At 40.3% G+C, this 20,998-nt stretch overlaps 1 protein-coding gene and 1 long non-coding RNA gene across 3 annotated transcripts; both read left to right on the top strand.

Annotated features, from left to right (window-relative positions):
- Positions 1 to 1,427: 1,427 nt before the first annotated feature.
- pudp (pseudouridine 5'-phosphatase) lies at positions 1,428 to 20,189 on the top strand. Its single transcript, XM_057026131.1, has 4 exons — positions 1,428 to 1,738; positions 2,087 to 2,305; positions 3,471 to 3,700; positions 19,895 to 20,189. The coding sequence occupies exons 1-4, from the start codon at positions 1,669 to 1,671 to the stop codon at positions 20,069 to 20,071; spliced, it is 696 nt and encodes a 231-aa protein (XP_056882111.1). The 5' UTR covers positions 1,428 to 1,668; the 3' UTR covers positions 20,072 to 20,189.
- LOC130522106 (uncharacterized) lies at positions 3,743 to 17,838 on the top strand. Of its 2 annotated transcripts, XR_008949551.1 has the most exons (5): positions 3,743 to 5,057; positions 5,357 to 7,450; positions 7,491 to 7,523; positions 12,105 to 12,312; positions 12,405 to 17,838. It is a non-coding gene; the product is annotated as an uncharacterized LOC130522106 (long non-coding RNA). The 2 variants fall into 2 exon arrangements; XR_008949550.1 differs by having other exon boundaries at positions 5,357 to 7,523.
- Positions 20,190 to 20,998: the final 809 nt, after the last annotated feature.

The raw sequence follows: 20,998 nt of genomic DNA, 5'->3' as shown, positions 1-20,998 counted from the left end.
GGAAAAAGTAACATGAAAAAAGGTCATATCATAGAATATATGCAGCTATGACATCCTGAGCAACTGTGCCATATCCTATTGTTGGAGATATAAGAGAAAGGGGAGTTCAGATCATTCAGAATGTTTCTAAGTTGTCTGAGCCAATCAACCTTTTGCAATATGCGCATGCATCGAGGGGCTTTATTTGACTAGCTAACAAAAAGCTTGTTGTTTAGGTTGGTATTGTGACTGAAACAATTAATGTTTTCTTGTTTTATTGAAATAAACGCCTTCATCTCTTCCATATCAAAGGCTTGTGTTCTACATCGCAGTCAGACTTGGAATCAAACATCTGAATAATCTATATATGGATCTTTGTCTAATAATTAGGTTTGAAGTTTTGAAAACAAGAATCTCGCATCTGTAACAGTGGCGGCGTATCGGCGGTAGTCACACTCCAGAGGGAGATGTGAAACCCAACTAACATTGTCTTGGGCTGTGATTTCACCACTATTAATAGCGACAGATGCGCTGTTTCACTCATGCAGCAGAGTGTCGCCCAGGGCTTCTTCTGTTCTTCAAATCTGCCTGCTTTTGTTGTTGCATTAATATGTTGGATTCAGAGAAAAAGTAACCATTTACTGGCCATTTGCTCAGATTTTTCGTTTTTTGCTCCTTTCCATAAACTTAACTGAAGAATCGCCAAAATAAGCCCACCAAATGGGGCCCAAGTCTCCTTTACACCGTTACCATCAAGCAACGAGTTTGACCAGACCCCTTCATTAAGATAAAAGTTTCTGTCCCCTCCTTGCTCAGAGTTGCACTTAGAAACCTCCTAAATCACTCTTAAACTAAGATTCCTTTTCAGGCTATGTTAGGATCTCTCTGACAGAACTCACAATCTTTGTGAATACAGGTCCTGGTTTTTGGCAACGCATTAATGTAGGGACACCATGACTCATTAAATGTACATTTTTCCAAAGAGCAAAACTAATTATAACTTTGATCTAAAATAAAATAGATAAACTTTATTTTATTTTTTTATTTTTTTTAAAAAGCCAAATTTATAAATGCAATGCAGTAGAGTTAGATGTGCAATAAAATGGATGACGTGAGTCAAATTTATGTCTGTCACATTTGGACTGTTCTTGGACTTATTATATTTCAACAATATTAGATACATTGCACTGTATCCATTTCAGAATGATTGTATTTTTGTAGCATCATGTCCTGACTTGTTACCCCACTTTCTAAGAAATCTATCTATCTATCTATCTATCTATCTATCTATCTATCTATCTATCTATCTATCTATCTATCCATCCATCCATCCATCCATCCATCCATCCATCCATCCAGCCAGCCAGCCAGCCAGCCAGCCAGCCAGCCAGCCAGCCAGCCAGCCCTCTCTCCCTCCCGCCCTCATTTTGATTTGACTTCATTTCCCAGCAGCACTCGTGCTGAATGACCAAAATACATCCCTGTGCGAATGCAGGAACGAGTTCGCCTTGGATATAGTCGTTTTATCAAATTTGTTCAGCTCATAGTATTTTTTGGACACGTTGATACAACAATTCCTGTAAAAAAAACAAAACAATAAGTTTTTAACTGATGCTTTTTCACCGTGATTCTAGGTATAGGTTATAGTTGACCTACGCGCCGTCTGCTCAACGTGGAAGTGAAGGAAACATGTCTGTGCTCGGCTGCTCCTACAAACCTGTAACCAATGTTATTTTTGACATGGACGGCTTGCTTTTAGGTGTGAGAGTTTAATATATGATCTGACTATATTTGCTAATCGCTATGTTTGACAACTTCTCCGTTCATATGAAATCCCATTTATTCACAGTCGTGCGAAGAAATGATTTGGCTTGTCGAATAAAGAAGTTTTTGATTAACCTAAGTAAATTAATAATTGTATTACATTAAATTGTGTTCATATTCGTCCTTCAACGTAAATTGTGAGATTTTACTGTCCAAACACTTCAGGTATTACTCTATATGTGAAACATTTGACAAATTCTGAAAATAAACGTTACAGTTTTAAAAATGTCATGTGTTTGGATCGTTTTTGAGCAATGATTGTGGCAAGATCTTCTCGTTTTAGACACGGAGCGGCTGTACACGGCGGCCTTTCAGGAAATATGTGACCGCTTTCAGAAGCAGTACACGTGGGCCGTGAAGTCGCTGGTGATGGGCAGAGGTGCACTGGAGGCTTGTCAGATAATCAAGGACACTTTGGAGCTTCCCATGACGGCAGAGGAACTTCTCAGCGAAAGTAGACAGGTTCAGGAGAGGATTTTCCCCTCTGCCAAACTCCTTCCAGGTAAAATTGCCATTTGTGTTTCTTTTTGGAAGAATGCTGAATTGCTTTGATAGCGCAGCCTACATGCTTGTAGTGAGGTCTGCTCCTCTTTACTGTTGTACAAAAAATCTTGTTCTTCTAATTGCCAGTGAATATTGTCGATCTGCTTTTTTTTATTATCTCATTTGGGTTTTTACTTTCGCAACACTGAGTTGATTTCCCATGAAACTAATATTGAAGCCTATATGCTTTTACAGTCAGACAGATACATTCATTTTTGTTGTGTTTCATATTTAATAAGCACACTTGAGGGATCTAATTCCACTGACCTTACTGTTTTTAAAAATAACTTGTCGTTTTGAGTAGTTTTTCTTGTGATTGTGCCAGTTTATAATTGCAATCAGCAGGATAGTTTAGCTTCTTGCATCAAATATATCAACAGCAGAATCATGAAAGCCTTCCTAAAATGTTTATGCAGCTAACCAAAGAAAAATCACATAAAACCTCTCTATATCACTATAACCTTTGTCCCATTTTCAACAAACGTTTTTTTTAAATTAGTAAGATGTTTATTGTGCTACAATCTTCCCTAGTCTCCATAAATGTCATATTCTTGTCATTATTTCACCCTCCTGCCTATTACACAGATAATCTGTTTATGTACAGTAGCTGTACCTTTTTTATGTTTTTCTGTCTTATCAACTTTGTGGCTCTGATTCTTTTGGACATTTGGTATAGATTTACTCCCTGGGTTTTAATTTAAATGTGAATAATCCTAATTCCTGCACTTTCCACTCACCCCAATATGATTTTTTTCATCAACTTTTGTCCTGTTCACTAAAAATGTGTCCATTCTGACCTGTTGGCTATCCAGATCTTTAAATGTATAATTTTAGGTTTTTCCCCACAAGCCTCCTCTGAACCTCACACTGAAAACTGCTGTGTTCTGCATTTGTTTTGTTACCTATTTCAACTTTTAACAAGCTAAGTAATATAATAAATAAATAATTCAATGACAGTGATCAGTGCACTACACTCAAAAAGGAACTTTTAAACATTCTATTCCTACTAGAGTATATTCCATAATCTGCTGTACTACAAAAAATACATGTGAACTATTTAAAAAAAAATCTCGTGTGAAACAATATTTACCATAGTTGGTATCATAAGTATCTTCTTTCATCAGGAGTGGAGAAACTGGTGATCCATCTCCAGCAGCATAACATCCCAATTGCTGTGGCAACCAGTTCAGCCAGTGCCACCTTCAGTTTGAAGACCAGCCAACATAAAGACTTCTTTGGTCGCTTTGACCACATCGTTCTAGGTGACGATCCTGATGTTAAAAACAACAAACCTCTTCCTGATTCCTTCCTGGTCTGTGCCAGCAGATTCAACCCTCCAGCAGCTCCTGAAAGTGTAAGACATGATAAATCCACACACACACACACACACACGCACGCACGCACGCACGCACGCACGCACGCACGCACGCACGCACACACGCTCCTCCCATGTTTTAGGAATACAAGTTGGAAGGAGACAGCAATATTGCACAGGGGTGCACTGAGCCATATTGGCATCGGTATGGTCCAATATCAATAACACTCTTCATCGAGTATCACTGACAATGGGCCTGAATCATAGGGGCCAGTCGATTCAGTGTTTTTATAATATTTATTAACAGAAATTGTTTTCAGAAATTGCCCGAATTGTTTTCCAAAAACTTGATGGCACCTTGCAATACCTATGGAGTAAATGTTCTGTGGGTCGGTGTTACAACGTCAGCTTATAACCATCCAGGTCATTGTATCCAAGGTAGTTTTCTCTGTCAACTGGACTGGGTTTCTTCTCTTGAAGACGTTTCGCCTTCTTTCCAGTCCAGTTGACAGAGAAAACTACCTTGGAGTCAGCTTATAACAAACCAAACTTAATCAAGCACCTACAAATTGATCTAGATAAACAAAAAGGAGGTGGCACAAAGCAGCTATATTTGAAGGAGATGAAGGAAAGAGGTGATAAATTTCCAAGTAATAGCGTTTGCGACGTGGCAGGCTGAAAACATTTCTCCGAGACAGCGCTATTTGAACTGCACGGTAACCTTTGCAAATGCATATTAGAGAAGATAAAAGATGTCAAAGTTCTGAGTTTTTCAATAGATTTCCGGAGCTCTGAAGTTTCTCCTCTTTAGTTTAACAGCAAACTGGGTTGATGAGAGTTACGTGCCAAACTTTGCAATATTAAATGCAGCAAACATCTATGGGTCACACACCCACCATAATGGAAATGTTTGACAAGGGGCAAATTCCATTGAGCTAAATACATGTGAGCGCAAGGGTCAATGTAAGCGTGCGTAGTTTAAGCTGCGTTGCACGTACAATTCAACTTGTCAACGAGGGACTTCTATCACAGCGTGCTGTGAGTGACGCTGTTGCAAGTGGGAGACAGATTGTTGGACACTTTAAATGTTCTCCACTGGCACAGCCACGACTGCAAGATATCAGCTGGAGACGAACATGTAACGGAATGGCTGCAGCAGGACGTTGGAACCAGGTGGAACAGCACCCACCTCATGATAGAGAGGTTGCTGGAGCCTCCACTGCTGATGTCCCGCGCATCACCTTTCAGAAATATATCCTCTCTGTTGAAGCTCAAGCTGACAATGGGATTAAAACTATGAGGAAGACCCTCTGAAAAGCTGTTCACAAGGACTTTAGCACGGTTGAAGAAGAACTTCCGTGCTCTCCAGGCTGCTGGACCCAAAATATGAAGACAGGTGAGACTGTAAAGTTATTATATTACAGGTATAATGTAGGGAGTATAGTGAAATATTTCAATATTTTTATAATTTCAGTCATTTCATTCTTTGTGAGAAACATTATATATATTTAATAGAACTTATAATGGATACATTTAGAGAACTTATAGATATTACATATGCTAATACCATATTGGAAAATTAAAGTAAGGAAAACTGCATACTTGTATTATGAATTAGTATTAATAATATAAAGTAATTGATAGCATTACTTTCTGAGTCTATAACTGAGCTGAACATGTTTGGGTTTTTTTCAGATTTTTTACCAGTGCAGTCTCTGCCAAGCTGAGCAAAGGACCTGGCTAAGGAACAGGTGGAAGATGTGAGGACCCCACCGCTGATGGAGGGTCATAGGCTTCAGAGCCACCAGGAAAGCCCCCCCGAGTGGAAACCCAGCAGCAGCTTCATGGAAGAATTCAGTGTGTGTGTGGGGGTGTGTGTGTGTGGGGGGGGAGGAGCATGAGCAAGGTCCTGGTAAAGCAAGCCGCTCTAGCACTGCTGGACAATTGTAAGGATATGATGGATGATTTACAGAAGAAACAATTCCTGTCGTAGATGATTCATACAAATGTTGCGGCGCCAATCACCAAGTTTTCTGGCCTCCCTGCCACCACCTAATACCTCTGTGCCCCTTGTACTAATGTTTCGTTTTTACCATTTTAGTGAAGCTATTGGTTTATTCATTTAACTTTGTAATGCATGTTTATTTCGTATTTGCATTAAACCACTTTAAAGAGCTGATTACTTTTTATTTTAATTTAATATACTCAGCGCTTTTGTATGTGTATCAGAAGGGTCGATACTAAAACTCAGGTGTCTGTATCAGTATTGGAGGTTAAAAAAGCGGTTTGATGCACTACATGATATTGTACAGCATGTTCCATGATGTGATCCATAGTGTTTAGTTGAGTTAAGACCAAGTTTCTATTCGTTATAGGATAGTTTTAGGTGCAAACGATACATTGACAATATTGTAAAAGCTTGACCTCAAAAGCAGGACGTGCATGTTATATTTTGAATATCCATCATCTGTATTTCCCTCCTTCAAGATATGATCACGACATAATCAACCAGGCAAATGGAAACATCCTCATGCAGCATTTGAATATTTGCAACCTCAATTCGAAAGAGAAATTTGAGGCATTGAGTAAAAAAAGTCTGCTCTTCTCCACTCACTTAAAAGGCTTTTTGTTGGAAATAGCTCTCCCCGTGGCTCCACACAGCTGATTTTTATTTATTTTTGTTATCTGGAGCCATTCCCAGTTAGGCCTGGCATTTTTCTTGATGAGATATGAAACTGAGGCTCAGAGGTGGAATCGACAGAGTGTTCAATTGAATAACGAATGATGCTGCGTCACTCTCTGACTCCCCATCCTGTGACAGTAGAGAGGAGGAGGAGGAGGAAGAGAGGAGACAAGGAGCCGAGACACAAGACAGAGGCAAAGCCGGAGGCCAGAAGCTTGAGAAAATAGGGTAAAAGCAAGAAACAGATGTATAGTAACAGGACACATCTATAGTAACTGGCAGCCATTTTTGGTCCCTCTTGATTTGCCACATAAGAATGATCACAGTAGCAGATCCTTGTCACATATTTGGCTCTTCACAAGCAGACCTGGAGTGAGCTGATATCAATGTGACTGACAGGCTTTAGCGTGACTGTTTTTTTTTTTTACCGAAATAGAAAAATAATCCTGATTATTTACGGGAACATTCAGCGCCGTTGGTACTTGTTACCCTGTTGATAAATCCCAGCAAGGTAATATCTGTAATATTTCATTTTGTGATGTCGGCATGTACCCCAGCAGTCACAAGATAGAAATAGGGAGGAATACACCCCGAGCAGGTCGCCAGTCCATCAGAGAACATTCACAAATTCAAACCAATGGACAACTAACAGATTTCTAAACTTAAAATAATAAATAAATAATAGATTCATTAAATGCAAACATTTAAAAAGTTTACTCTAGCTTTTCCGGATATAGAAATCGAGACGTTTGTTTGAGACAAGACATGAAGGGGCAGAGAGAACTAGTTTTTCCCATTTTCATTTATTATACAAGACATCTACAACATAATCCAGATATTTAATCAGGAACATCTAAGACCTGAACACTTCTATCTTAAACAGGAAATTGGTTTGTTACTGCCTACAGTGGAAAAGGCTCAACGGTTTGACAGTGCATGTACTGTTGCACAGACTAATGAAAGTGTGTGAACTGCACTCCTCGGAGACCTTGTCCTGAGACACTTGTTGGTATTTTGTTGTCGTCTGCACTTGCTTATAATGCTAATGCTGTCTGTGTGCTCTCTGCACTCTCTCCGAGGATTTTGGTATCGCCAGCGTGGATGCGGTCGCCTTGGATTTGGCTTGCTAAGCTAAGGCACTGCCAGATCTCGCAAGTTTTTCACTCAGTTCCCAGAATTGTAAGTCATTTGGGAAAATAGTTTTTCTATATTTGTTGCTTGTTTTTATACTGATTAACCCCACTGAGATGAATTAGCTTATAGCTAAAGTGACCTTTAAAACTTGTGAATGAATGCTTTGGATTTTCTGATTGATTTTGTAGCTTTGTACTCATTTTATTAAGCCCTTTGCTCAACAATAACACAGCCTCAATTTTCTATGCCACATTTGCTTCCACACAAATATTGTTGCTGCTTAGTCTATCCTGACTTTTCAAAGCACTTTGCATGAACCTTTATTTACACACTTTTAAAATTGTGTGAATAATGTTGACCAGCACAAAGGCTGCTGTATTTAACTCACCTCTGAGCCTTCACACACATAGGGTCTGTAATGGTTGACAGTGACAGAATTTTAATCCCATAGCCTCAAACGCTTTGATGGTGGCAGGGCTTCAGCATATTTTTCCTTACAAAATATGGCATTAACTGTTATTTCGTCATTTAGCATTTTTAATTTTAGCATTAATGCTGAGCCCTTAAACACACTGGCAAGATTACCAGATCTGCAAGCTGCTCAGTTTTCCAGGAAAATAAGCGCTTTGGCACAACTCTACGCATGTTTGAGCATGTGCTGCACAGTTATCCGTTGCAATATTGCCAGTATAGGGTGCAATGAGTGATATGAAATTTTCAAATTAAAAGCTATAGGGTCATGCAACACCGGTAACCCCCCTGAATGTCTCTAGCTGACTAGCTGTGCCACTGTTTCTGCCAATGATGATAACATGGTTGTCTAATAACGACAATGTATTCTCAGTGTATTTATACTTTGTGAAAATTAGAACTGTTGGAATGGGATGAGCACAAAGCTGATAGCCCCACAGGAATTTAAAACAAATGTATTCTCAAAACACAAATTCCTCAGGAGTGACCCTTTTCCTTAGTAGCCTAATCACATCAATAAATATGCCAAAATGGTCAAATGTTGTCCGTTAGAATCTTTCCGAATAAGCCACAAATTTTGTCCGTCTTCGCTGCGTTACACTTGGACATTGTTCAATCTGTCCTCAGTTTGTAAACTTTGCAAAAGGAACAGGTAGCAAAGCACAGAACCACAACGCTGACCATCGATTTGTGATGCCCATGCTGTTGGTTCTTTACCTTGCAGTTTTCCAGCGCACGTAAAGGTCAGACCCCCGACTGCTGGCAATATGAAAAAGCCTAAATGCCGATCAAATTATGCTGAAGCTGCCCGGAAATAAAACAAAATACAGGGAATTACATGTTGCCATTTTGTCTTAAACAGTGAGGATACATGCTTAACCTTACTGTCTTTGGACTGTCTCCAGCTAGCGCACATTCCTCCACATTTTCATTCTAACATTACAAATAAAAGTGGAAATAGAATACATGAGCTCTTGAAAGCCAGCAAATTAGGAGAAGGCCCTAATGTTGCTTTCCTTTCCCTTCCAAACCATTGGATGAACGTCCACATTTATGGAAGTGAAAATGGCAGAATACTTTCACGGGCAGTGCAAAGGACCAGAGGCACTCTTTTTCAAAGACCTGTAAGACCAGTGAAGGACTGACAAGTAGTGTTGACTTTTATTAACTTTATTTATGACTTACATTTTGCACTGATGTCATATTACATTCCTGAAAAGTTAAACAAAAAGGGAATCATATCATCAGTGTACATTTTCACATGTTGTTCCAGCTTCCCATATGTGTTTTTGAGCCCATTGCTTTTTCTACTCACTCTTCAGTTTAGTCTAGGCAGAAAGACATTTGTCCCGTGAGGACTTCCTCTCGCAGTTACTCCATTTGGTTGCTTCGTTCCAGACCTGGGTAATGACACAAGGATAAATAGTTTAATAATGGAAAGAATTGCACCCGGGCAAATGGTGCAGCAAGACTGTAAACAGAGTTTCCCACTGAATGAGTGAATATGTGGCAGGAAATATATTACCCAGTTCCAAGGAGGTTATTTTTTACAGTGCCATTTTAATGGCCTAAAATCTCCACCTGTGTAGCACGATCGACTTTCATCTGCTTCAAAAACCTGCACACTCCCCTGCTCCTGTGGGGCGTGTGTTACCGATGGGTAAACATTTTTGTAATTATTGTGGATTTAATGATATTTTGTCTACTCCACCTTTTTTTTTTTTAAATTTCACATTTTGATTGTTTTTATAAAACTCCTTTGTTCTCATCCTGCACACTAAGCGTGTTATATTACAAGTCTGCATTTACTTTCTCATTAGTATGCTGGTGGCGGATATTGAGGAGTTGCTGCTTTAGGAGCAATGTGGCATTTAATATCTTAATATCTGTCTGTATATTGACCAGTTGTGAGTCGATCATGCTTAATTTGCCTGATATTCTCATTTACTTGAACCATGTTTTGAAGTTATTTTCACATGGATCCATGGGTATAAGCTGTAGATATGCGGCCTCTCATTGTCGTATATGGCTGCTAATCCAACCCTTCTGCTGCTGGAAGGAAAAAATCTGCCCCAAGTATTGACACAGGTGACTTCTGACAAGCAAGAAGATGAATAAAACTTTCACACACATTTGTCTTAACTAAATATTTTTGACCAAAGAAAACTGTTGCCCTCCAAGCATGTGTGCTGCAGCTGAACCGCATTTTCAAAGCGTCCGACTTTTGGGGAAGAGAAAGAGCTTATTTGGGATCCGCCCGTCCTGCATGTCTGTTGGTCCATTCAGCAGAACAGCATTGAAATTAGAAGGACGCACAAAACAAAGAAAATGCCTTTCAAATGAAACCGTCGCCCTTTCCAAGCTGCTATATACTTGCAGCCTTTTGTTTCTCGGCATAGCATTTAATTTGCCGGCTCGACGCTTGACTGGGCAACAGAAATCAAGCTGTTCAAAGAGCACATGTGTACATCCATGGTTATAGGAGACAATTTGATCTTGATGGATATGGATGCAGGGTGAGGTAAAAGCACCTAAAGGGTTCTAATGCTTCAAGCAGCAGGGACGCTCATTTTGTGCATACTAAAATGTTAAAGCTTTTGGAGTCAACTCAACTTATTATGGGCCGGGTGATTCTTTCAAAGTGCAGTGATGGCTAAGTTAATTTAAAACCACTTTGCCCAGCGTTTGTGCGTTTGCATCCCTCTTATCTAGTCTTGCATCTGTCTGCTCGACTTGAATGTTGACACGGGGGCAATTAAGGCACCAGAAAGCGGCACATTAAGTTTTACACGTTACACAACTTGCTCATTCCATGAGATATTTACAATCGATACCTGCCAGAGATAAACAAGTAACAACTGTTCTGGGATTCTGTGACGCTAGGGGTCAGATGACTAAGACTAAGATTCCTGTTCCTGCTTTCTTTACTGGATACTTTATCTCAGCAGCCTTCTTGTGTGTGGGATAAGCCTGCTACAAGGGTGAGTACAAGTCATCACAAGAGGGGAAAGAAAATCTATTTCCAGTCTGTGTCCTTATGTTCAAAGTCCTTTGGGCTGCTTTTCTTAGAGCTAAAAAGTGCTTTCACTCAAAAGGCAGGCATTTATTACGATAATATTGTAATTAAATGCTCTTAGTTGTTGTCTCTTGTGTAAAAGAATTGTGTTTCCCAGCTGAAAGGCTGTAGTATTCCTTCTCCGATGGGTAGTGGACTGTGTTTGTATAGTTATATTTATCTTTAATGGCTCAGTGTTATGTTATCATTCCGCATTCATCCATTCGCTCTCATTTGAAACTATGAACCTTTGCATCTTGCAAGGGAATTAAAGTAATGACTTTTACATCACTAGAGAGCCCCTCTATCACCTGACCTACAGTCACCACAGCATTAGGGTGCACTCACACTAAAGCTGACCCCCCCCACCCATACATATATATGATTGGATCTATGCAACTTTTGTGATCTATATTGTATATAACATATAAAGACTTCAACTTATTTGAAAAATAATCTACACCTAAAAACTACTATTATTTATTCAAAATCAAACACTTATATGCAGAAAATTATTGTCTTCTATAAATGAATGTATTGAATCTTATAGAGAGCACCTGAAGAATGAAGATGTGAAATGGGCAGCTGCTGCTCTTAAGTGCTTTATTTAAACTTTAACTCAAGAGGAGCAGGTGCTGGTACTTTCTACACCATTCTAGTAAAGTTGGTGTTGAGAATTGGGCATTTATCAGTATAATCTACTCAGTTTTTGCCACCGAGCCACATGTAACGTGTGCAGTGCAGAAGAAATAAGTGACTGGATGAACTGATAGCGAAGACATTGGCTAACCAACCATCCACTCAGGGAAATGTCCCAGGTTCATTGCATCATTCAGCCAGACCGTCAATTTGCGGTTATTTCCTCTTTTCATGGCAGCTCAGAAATAGAACTCCCCAGTATGAATCCATAATGTTCAAAGTAAGAAGTGAGTGACAGGGGATGTACTAAATACTGCAGTAGTTGGAATACTGGATGTGATGATACTAGGTGCACCCACATGACTGTTGTGCCATCTGATATTATAAATATAGTAATTGTGCTTTCACATGAACAAAATCTCGAATGCATTCTGATTATCGATGTCTTTGACCCTTGTTAGAATGTGAACAGGTAAATGTCGGGGTGCAGCTCTACGAAGAGGTGCTTTTACTGAACTGCCTCACGGCCAGCTGTGTGCCATCTGCAGCCAGAAAAAGGGCCTGGATCTCTTCCAGATCAGAGCAAACAGGCCCCGGATGGTGGCATCAGGATGCAGAAAGGTGTCCGCAGCCCAAACGTGTAAAGGAGGCATTCTGTTCCACACAATAGTAAGGATCTGTTTATGAATCCGTGCACACCAAATGTGCATGCTTTACAGCCCTGGCCTCACCCGTCAAACCATTTGTCTCGTTTCCGTTAGGAGCTTCGACTTCAAGACAGTGTGAATCAAGACTCTGCAGGCTCTTATTAATCTTGCATGTGCTTGGGTGTAGGCCCGAGGACTGGTTGTAAATCTTTGGCGGTGACTTCTGAAGAGCGTAGCGGATGCCACTACTCCTTGTAGCTTTGACCAGATAAAGCCAAGTGGCAATGCCAGGCGGCTCCAACCTTTTTGTATCACATTTACTGTGACACATTTGTCAACCAGAAATCTGCTTTTAGTTCCTAAAATGTTCCCCTTTCCCCTAGTAATGAATAACTAGCACAATCCAGTGGAGGCCAAGAACATGCTGTAATGTTTTTTAAAAACCTTAAAATAATTTTACCTGCTGTCAGGTTTATATTGGTTTATTTTCTCAATAAAAACAAAGTAATTGTTATATTTTGCTTTATTTATTTACTCTTTATCTAATTGTTAGACCTAATTGAAAAACAAAAAATGTTTTATTAAGGAAATTCTGACCAACAAGCAAGACATTCAGAACTGTTGCCCTCAGCGATCACAAATGTGAAAAAACCTCAATGTCAGTGTTTCCCATAATTTCACTTATTTGTACAAATAACTTAGAGCTGAACCAAATAGACATTTTTATTTGCTTTTGCTTAAACACGTTATCCTGAGATTGTCCTAGACAGGCCCGTGATCATGTCGTTACAAGTCTGGTGGCAGCACGCATCATAATGCATCTTTTATGAATGAACTTATCAGCAAGCCTTTAAGTTATCATGTTATATCATTATCATATATTAACCTGTCATTATTTTAACACAGCTTGGAGCTCAACATGTGCAGAGACAGTAACTGACGCTGTCATGCTGTTTGTATAGTTAGCCAATAAGCTAACCTCTTAAGGCATGTGCCCAACCCTCCTTCCCACGGAAACTCACCACCACAAATAGATTCCAGTCCTGTGAGAACCTCTGCTCGTGCTTCAGTCTTCATTTAAGCCAAGCTTCATTATTCCTGTAATTCTCTTCAACCTCGTGACATTTAAAGCTCGTCTGAAATCCTATTTTCTTTCTAGCTGCCAGTAACATTTTCCATGAAGGGAAAATAACCAATATCCATCCAGACAAAAGAAATTGAGATTAAATCTAATCGTTCTTTTGTCTCTACAGAAGAAAAAAGAGAATCACGACGGCATTCGGGGGAATTTTGAAACTAGTAGAAACGCTCAAAGCTGGTACTGCCATACTCATTGAAGTCATTTTATGATATGCAGAGTTAGTATGAGAGAGTAGTTTTATTATCCATCAAAATGCTAATTACCAGTTTATCAACACATAATCATCCTCCTTATGAAAAAGAATCTTTTATAATCTTTTTCCATTTGCATCATTATTACCAAGTCAACAGTTTGTCTCCTGAATCAATTAAAACCACTCCAACTGATTTAATCTTTTCATTTTTTCTTCACACTGCAACACATCTTTGCACAAGTCATTTTACATGTCAAAATTTGTGCGTAGATATTGTCTTATAAATTCTACCCATAGCATTTAAGGGTGGGGAGCTTGTAAAGGCGTGGTGGTTCTGCCTTTAAGCAGGTGGTTGGACAGTTCCAGAATCATAATATGAACATTTGATCTTATTTGAGTTTATTTCCTTCTCCTTAAACTAAGGGCCACAGTGCTTAAAAACAGTAAATTATTCAAGGCCTCTGACAAAAATTGGAAATCTACAGTCCCTTTTCAGACACTTCTTTTTTTGCCACAGTCGTCTGAAGAAAGATCACAATGGCCACAGGAAGGACATGCATTTCTATTGGATGGGATGAGTATTTTGGCAAAGCAGAGTTTAGATGGGGTATGAGCGCAGGGTCACAGTAAGGTCACCGCAGGAGTCGTATATTCAGTGAGAGCTTATCTCTGGTGTTGAGCTGCTCTCTGGTGTTGAGCCACAGCTCAACACTTGTACCACCAGAACATCCAGAGCTGCTGAGCAAAACCTTTGGGTCAAATTCTTACTCCAATGTTTTTTCAAAATAGCTGAAGGATACTGGAATCAATCTCTGCAATATAAAATATGTGAATGCAATACAATCGGGATCGATTGTTACCTATGCGAATCAACCTGCACCAGTTGACTCGGGTAATGTTTTGATAAGGAATGGGTTTACTGGTAACTAGGTAACACCTGTTTCCTAACAGCTGTCTAACAGCTGTCAGTTTTCAGTGTACAAAATGACATGACCTGTTTCTACCTTGTCAGCGTCGTAATTATGAAATGTGCTGATGAAAAGCACTTGAAGTTTTGGTTTCCAGGATCATGTATTGGAAAGATGTTAGTTTCTCTACGCTGCAATAGTAAAATAGTGATGGTGAAGCGGGACAGAAGGCAGTTGCAGTTTCTTAGTAATCACTATTAACCAGAAGGCAAAATAGGAGGGCAGAGAATCCAGATTGGGACTGTGGTTCCATTTTATTCTCCTCGGAAGGGGGGGGGGGGGGTTATTTCCAGGACACCTTGGACCTTGGTGTATTATCCTTGGTGTATTATCCTGGTCAGCAGAGATTTGGTGAACTTGTGTTTTCAGTGTTCATTTAGCTTGTTACATTTTTATGAGGATTTGTTGCCTTGTTGGTGTTTAACAATCACAACACCTCCTGTCTGTGTTGCAGCTACCGTTGGGAAATGGTTTTAGTCTCTATTCAGCAGTACTAAGCCACTGATACAACAGTGTTTTTACTGTAGTCAGTTGAAAAGGAAGTGTTCACATTAAGCTGTCGCTCTTGGTAAAAGGTGGATTTGTTTACTCAGAGAAGTGGTGCATTTTTAGTAGTTCAGATGAGATGACCTCAAAAGTACCTCTGTTAGCCAGATTAACTTGGATTGCTATCCATCTTGCTGTTCACGTGCTATTAGCGATGACTCAAATCCAGAGGGAAGGGAGAAGGTGATGCTGGAGCTATTGGGAGCAGAACAGTGTCCCTTTAATTTGGGACAAATTGGCCTGAAAACTTTGATAAAACATAAAATTTCAGCTAAACATCACTAAAAATTAGCATCATCATATTGCCTATCCGCCCTTTCCATCTTCTACCACTTCTCAGCAGGGTTGTGCTTCCCTGTGGGAACCCCATCATGGACTCTAATTTAAAACTTAAATCAGCAGGCAAATATTGGAATATTTATCCCACTGATCTTTACATTTGTACTGACTTTTCGTCCACCAACCGGCCATGTTGTCATGAATAGACCTTTATTATATTGCCTACTGTATATGTGCTGGCATATGCTGTGCATTGTTGAGTGAAGATAGCCTGATGATGGCGTTGTAGGTAAATTATAACGTTAATATTTTTTTTTGTGAAGGCTCTTCTCAGTCAACCAGAAGTGTATTTAGGATGTTTCATATTGGGGAGGGTAAAGCAGCTCCTTTATGCAGAGGAGAGCCAGAAGACGCACCAATAGAGGCTTCAGCAGGCCACTCATATCAGCACTTTTTTCTCTCTAGACCTTCAGAAACAGACACCAAAGGGAGGACATTAGGGCTGGACTTCCAGGAGATGGACCTGTTCTCAATGTCCTACTTCATGCACACTGGCATGTGCCAGAGGACACCAGAATCGTGGCATGTTGTTTTCTTCCCAGATGATGGCAGGAGGTCACTGAGCTCTGTAGCTGCTGTGGAGAAGATTGTGCTGCCTGCATGATTGTTTTTGGTGATGGTCCATGGAGGGCATATCCTTGAGGACTGTACAGACCTCCACCTGTGCAGACCTCCACCTGTACTGACCTCCACCTGCACTGACTTCAACCTGTACTGACCTCCACCTGTACTGACCTCCACCCGTACAGACCTCCACCCGTACAGAGACTCCACCCGTACTGACCTCCACCTGTACAGACCTCCACCCGTACAGACCTCCACCCGTACTGACCTCCACCTGTACTGACCTCCACCTGTACAGACCTCCACCCGTACAGACCTCCACCCGTACTGACCTCCACCCGTACTGACCTCCACCCGTACAGACCTCCACCTGTACTGACCTCCACCTGTACAGACCTCCACCTGTACAGACCTCCACCCGTACTGACCTCCACCCGTACAGACCTCCACCCGTACAGACCTCCACCCGTACAGACCTCCACCCGTACAGACCTCCACCCGTACTGACCTCCACCCGTACAGACCTCCACCCGTACTGACCTCCACCGTACTGACCTCCACCCGTACAGACCTCCACCCGTACAGACCTCCACCCGTACTGACCTCCACCCGTACAGACCTCCACCCGTACTGACCTCCCCGTACAGACCTCCACCCGTACTGACCTCCACCTGTACAGACCTCCACCTGAGGTGATGATTTGATTGTGAGATTCCTTGAGGTCAGGGTTGTGTGATTTAAGGGTTGTCTTGTCTTAAGCAGTGTAAAATCGTAAAGATAAGGATTGTGCAGTTGTGGTGCTGCAATACTTATTAGCTTAAACGTCCTCAAAAGCTCCATGCTGGCTGTATATGTTGTTCGTTTTTCTGCATGTAGGTTCTACACCAGTTATCTTTTTGGTAATTTTATCAGCACAGTCACTCCAATTCCCATGTCTGCCCTTTATTAATGCATGTGTCTTGGTTTAGGCACATAAATTCCTGTAATTTACTTCAAAAATCCACTCACAATCTTCATTGTGTGCTGCAATGCAGCTACATCTGTTTTAATCCGTTTTAATACACTAAGGAGGCAGATTAAAGTGTCATTTCACAAGCTCATTGGGTAATTACCAGTTCTAATTGCCTCCAATCAAGGGATTTAGTCCAGGTCCTTTATTGTGTACTCTAGTGTTTGCTTTCATTGTTCAACATCCTCCAGTTTCAGGCTTAGTGACATCATAGAAGTCAATTAGTGTTTCAAGAGTCAAAACAAGCCCTCTTTGTTTTACCTGCGTATGCGAGTTGAAAAGAATGAGGGTTCTTAAAGCTTTCTCTCAGACTTAATTTGCTTCTTTATGGCTTTAGACTCACCGTATGACATTTTCCCTACTGAGGTGTGTAGTTATTTCCTCTCCAAATTTATTAAAATTTCTAAAACCCCTCTAGGTTTTAGAAATATGGTAATACAATTTTTGAACCAGTACTAGTACAAATCCTTCTAAAATCCTTTTCTATCACATTTTCTCAAAGTGAAATGATTTCCAACCATGGCTACGTGCAGCACCTGCATTGTCAAGATACCAAACTCATTTTTTATACACAGTAGCCTGAATGAAGCATCAGTTTTGGTGGCAATTGTTTCTAAAATAGACACGGATATAAAGAAGACACTTTCACTTGGAGACACTGTGAAACTGCTGAGGCTGTTTCTCACCTGATGCAAATCTGCTAAAAGGGGAAAAAAGACCACAAATTCTGTAACAACCAACTTTTTACATTATCTGAACATCATTCCTCAACGAACCAGCGACACATTGACGGTTAAAAACAATAAGTAAATACTGTAGCGATGTATGTTTGCTTTTGAAGGAAGCAATCTTAAATAATGTTATATTGTGATCTAGCACAATACATTTGGTATGTATTTGCTAGCATCAAGAACTCTGGGTAGGCACTTTTGCTCGATCTAAAGTGGAGGCTAAAGTGGCTTTTGCTGCCAGGGCATCTCGGCTTGAAGCCATAAGACCCATATCTACACGCGTCCGTTTGGCTTTTTCTCCATTATTTTCCACATCAATTAATGTAGCACGTTAATTTGTAGTTACACTACTTTTAAAGAGTATTAAATACAATTCTTCCTGTTATCATTTTTAGTATTATTATATCCTGATGGTAGGATTTGTGTCTTGGAAGCAGCCAATGGCTTGCGAATGGCTGCAGAATTGAGCTTTAGGTGAATCACGTCATTGACATTCAATTCCAGTCAGAGCGAAGGAGATGGCGCATTGGATTTTTCGTGGAAACTTCACATGTGCTGTATTTGTTGTGTAGATGCCTATTTATCTGCCTGTACGTGTGGTTTGAACCAAACACTACATTGCAGCTCTTTTAGGAAGGCTTTCATACAGCCCTCCTTGATTGGCTTAAAGTGCCTTTTGACTAAACACATGAACTTACTCCTCCTCACTGTGACTCAGAGCCAAGGACATTTCTCTTACCTCTTAATACCGCCTTCCTTCTTGTCTTTGGTCTTCCTGCTCTTTTCTGCTCAGGAACTTGCTCTTTAAAAGCTATTTTTTTAATAGTTAATAATTAGCTCCATTTTGTTATGTTAAAAAAACACACCAACACCAAACATAGGGTTTATTCGATATTCATTTACATCATTTCTTTTGAGGGTGGACTAAATACATTAGCTGAGGGCTGAGCCCTTCCTTCAGGGTTTTTTTGCAGCAGTTCCTTCCGCCGCAGTCATTGTTGGACCAGAACTCAGTCCTCATGCACAATATAGCACATCAGCGGCAATCTTAAAACTGTTGAGAAGCGAATCATAGCGGACGTGTCATTCCATTGGGCGTTGATGGGCCGTCTGGAATTCACGCAGATGTGACTTCCATATCTGCCTTGCTGTGCTAAACGTTGTCACATCCCAGCTTTGAATCGGTCTGATGGGGCTGGATACATTTGTTGAGTCGATCTGGCTGCGTGAGACAGATTCTTTTCCCTGTCTTTACGCGTGATTACTGGATACCGGCAAACATTTAACCTCCGGTTGATGGTTCATCTGCAATATTGTCTCGGTGTGTCCTTGTTGAAACGGGTTCACTTGTTGTACACCGTCTATGTATAGTTCTTTTATTTGTTTCAAGGAAACAGAACAGCTGTTAGTTAAATTCCACATTAGTGTTGTTGTATTGGCGAGGACCTCTGAAGAACAACACTAACTGAACTAACTAAAGACTCATTTATGCAACCATGTTTTGTTTTTTTCTGGTTTGTTCGCTTGTTGCTTTGAGCTAATTAGATACAGTTTAGTTGAGCAAACAATCAGGCATCATGACAAATTAATGATTTCCTTGTTTTCTGAACAATAAAATCACTGTACCTCATTATAAAACTTTCCACGCACGCCCAACAGAATGGAACAGTAAATATTACTGTTTGATTAATTTGTGGAGTTTGTGACTAGTTCCTGTGCCCTATAAGAGCTCAGAACGCTAAAACTTGGCATGGAAAACCATCCAACAACTGTTGGCATGGAAACCTTATTTGTGAAAGGTGTACAGCACCAAAGGAAAATATGAATTACAAACAAGACTGCTTCGGATTTAGGCAAAACACAAATCCAATGAAGTGTAGCTACAGGGACGCCGCTCTGCTTATTGTAGATTGAATGGATATCTCAGCTGACAAAGCTAAACGCTATAACTCTGAGGAAATATCAAGTTCATCACACTAAAATGGAACTGGGACCGCTGATTCCCATTCTCCTGGATTGTTTTTCCGCTCACAGCAGAGCGATGCCTGCCCGTGGGCTAGAACCTAATAGGCTTACGGGATAAAATCTTTTCTTCTCCTCTCTCCTTGCCCAGTGTTTGGTCTTTGAAGACGCTCCCAATGGTGTCAAGGCGGCACTGGCAGCGGGGATGCAGGTGGTGATGGTTCCTGACGACAACATGGACCCCCGCCTCACACAGGAGGCCACGCTGCGGCTCAGGAGTGTGGAAGAATTCGAGCCAGGACTCTTCGGACTGCCGTCATTCAGCTGAGCCAGATGAATTACAAAGATGATGTCATCGTAATAGGCTGATTATTATTGTTTTAAACTGTTTTTTGGTGATTTTTGACACATTTGGTCATTAAAAAATTAATTTAAAGCACCATAAAGAGGACTTGCACCTGTCTACTTTACTTGTTCCATCAAATGCACCTGCACTGCAGCACATTATAGAAAACATTAGCAGTTCATACTTCAGTGTTTTACCCTTGGACACATTAACAGGCCGGGATTTACTCTACCCCATGAGCCGTGGCCATGGCCATGATATTTATTGCAGATTATGGCGCATTAATGTTATCCTAAATTTCCAAACATTGATTGGGTCTAGAGAGGCTCATCTTATTCAAGGTAATGATGTGTTTTGCTCTGTTGCCTGTCACGATAAAATCTGGGTGACTCAGAAGGTTGATGCATAAAAAGCTAGCATGACTAAATATATTAAATTTATTCTTTAAAACAAGAATTGACTCATTTGAACCATATGAGCTCTACCAATTAGTACAAGGTGTGAAATAAAGCCCTGGTATGTCACTTTAAGAGCTTGGAAAAGTCACTTGATGATTAAAAAAACACGACATTGAGCCGCACCTTCCACAGCATCCATGTGGTTAAATCCACTTAAACCTTTAGAAAATTCGGCAGAATCCTGACGGGAACCATATGGTGGTATTAAAATGTGACAATCTAAAGGTAAAAGTCACAAGTTAATGTAATAATTTAAGATAGAAACAACCTATGCTAACTTTTTATGCCAATCTCTGATTTTGCACACTGATTCACACACTGAGCGGGAACAACAGTTACGTCAATCATTATCAAAAGTGGTTAGTAATATGTTCCATCTCTATTTTGAAGCTCAGAAAAAAAATAATTGAACTTTTCTCTTTATTACAATTGCTATTAACCGTCCTGTGAG

The sequence above is a fragment of the Takifugu flavidus genome, chromosome 3 (genome assembly GCF_003711565.1).
Source record: "Takifugu flavidus isolate HTHZ2018 chromosome 3, ASM371156v2, whole genome shotgun sequence".
In the NCBI taxonomy this organism is placed as follows: domain Eukaryota; kingdom Metazoa; phylum Chordata; class Actinopteri; order Tetraodontiformes; family Tetraodontidae; genus Takifugu; species Takifugu flavidus.
This window is presented reverse-complemented; position numbering and strand designations above follow the sequence as displayed.

Bases quoted from the DNA above. Each gene is read 5' to 3' on its own strand.
- pudp (XM_057026131.1), top strand. From the start codon at position 1,669: ATGTCTGTGCTCGGCTGCTCCTACAAACCTGTAACCAATGTTATTTTT. The intron at 1,739-2,086 runs GTGTGAGAGTTT...TTCTCGTTTTAG, and splicing joins CATGGACGGCTTGCTTTTAG to ACACGGAGCGGCTGTACACG. The intron at 3,701-19,894 runs GTAAGACATGAT...CTCCTTGCCCAG, and splicing joins CTCCAGCAGCTCCTGAAAGT to TGTTTGGTCTTTGAAGACGC.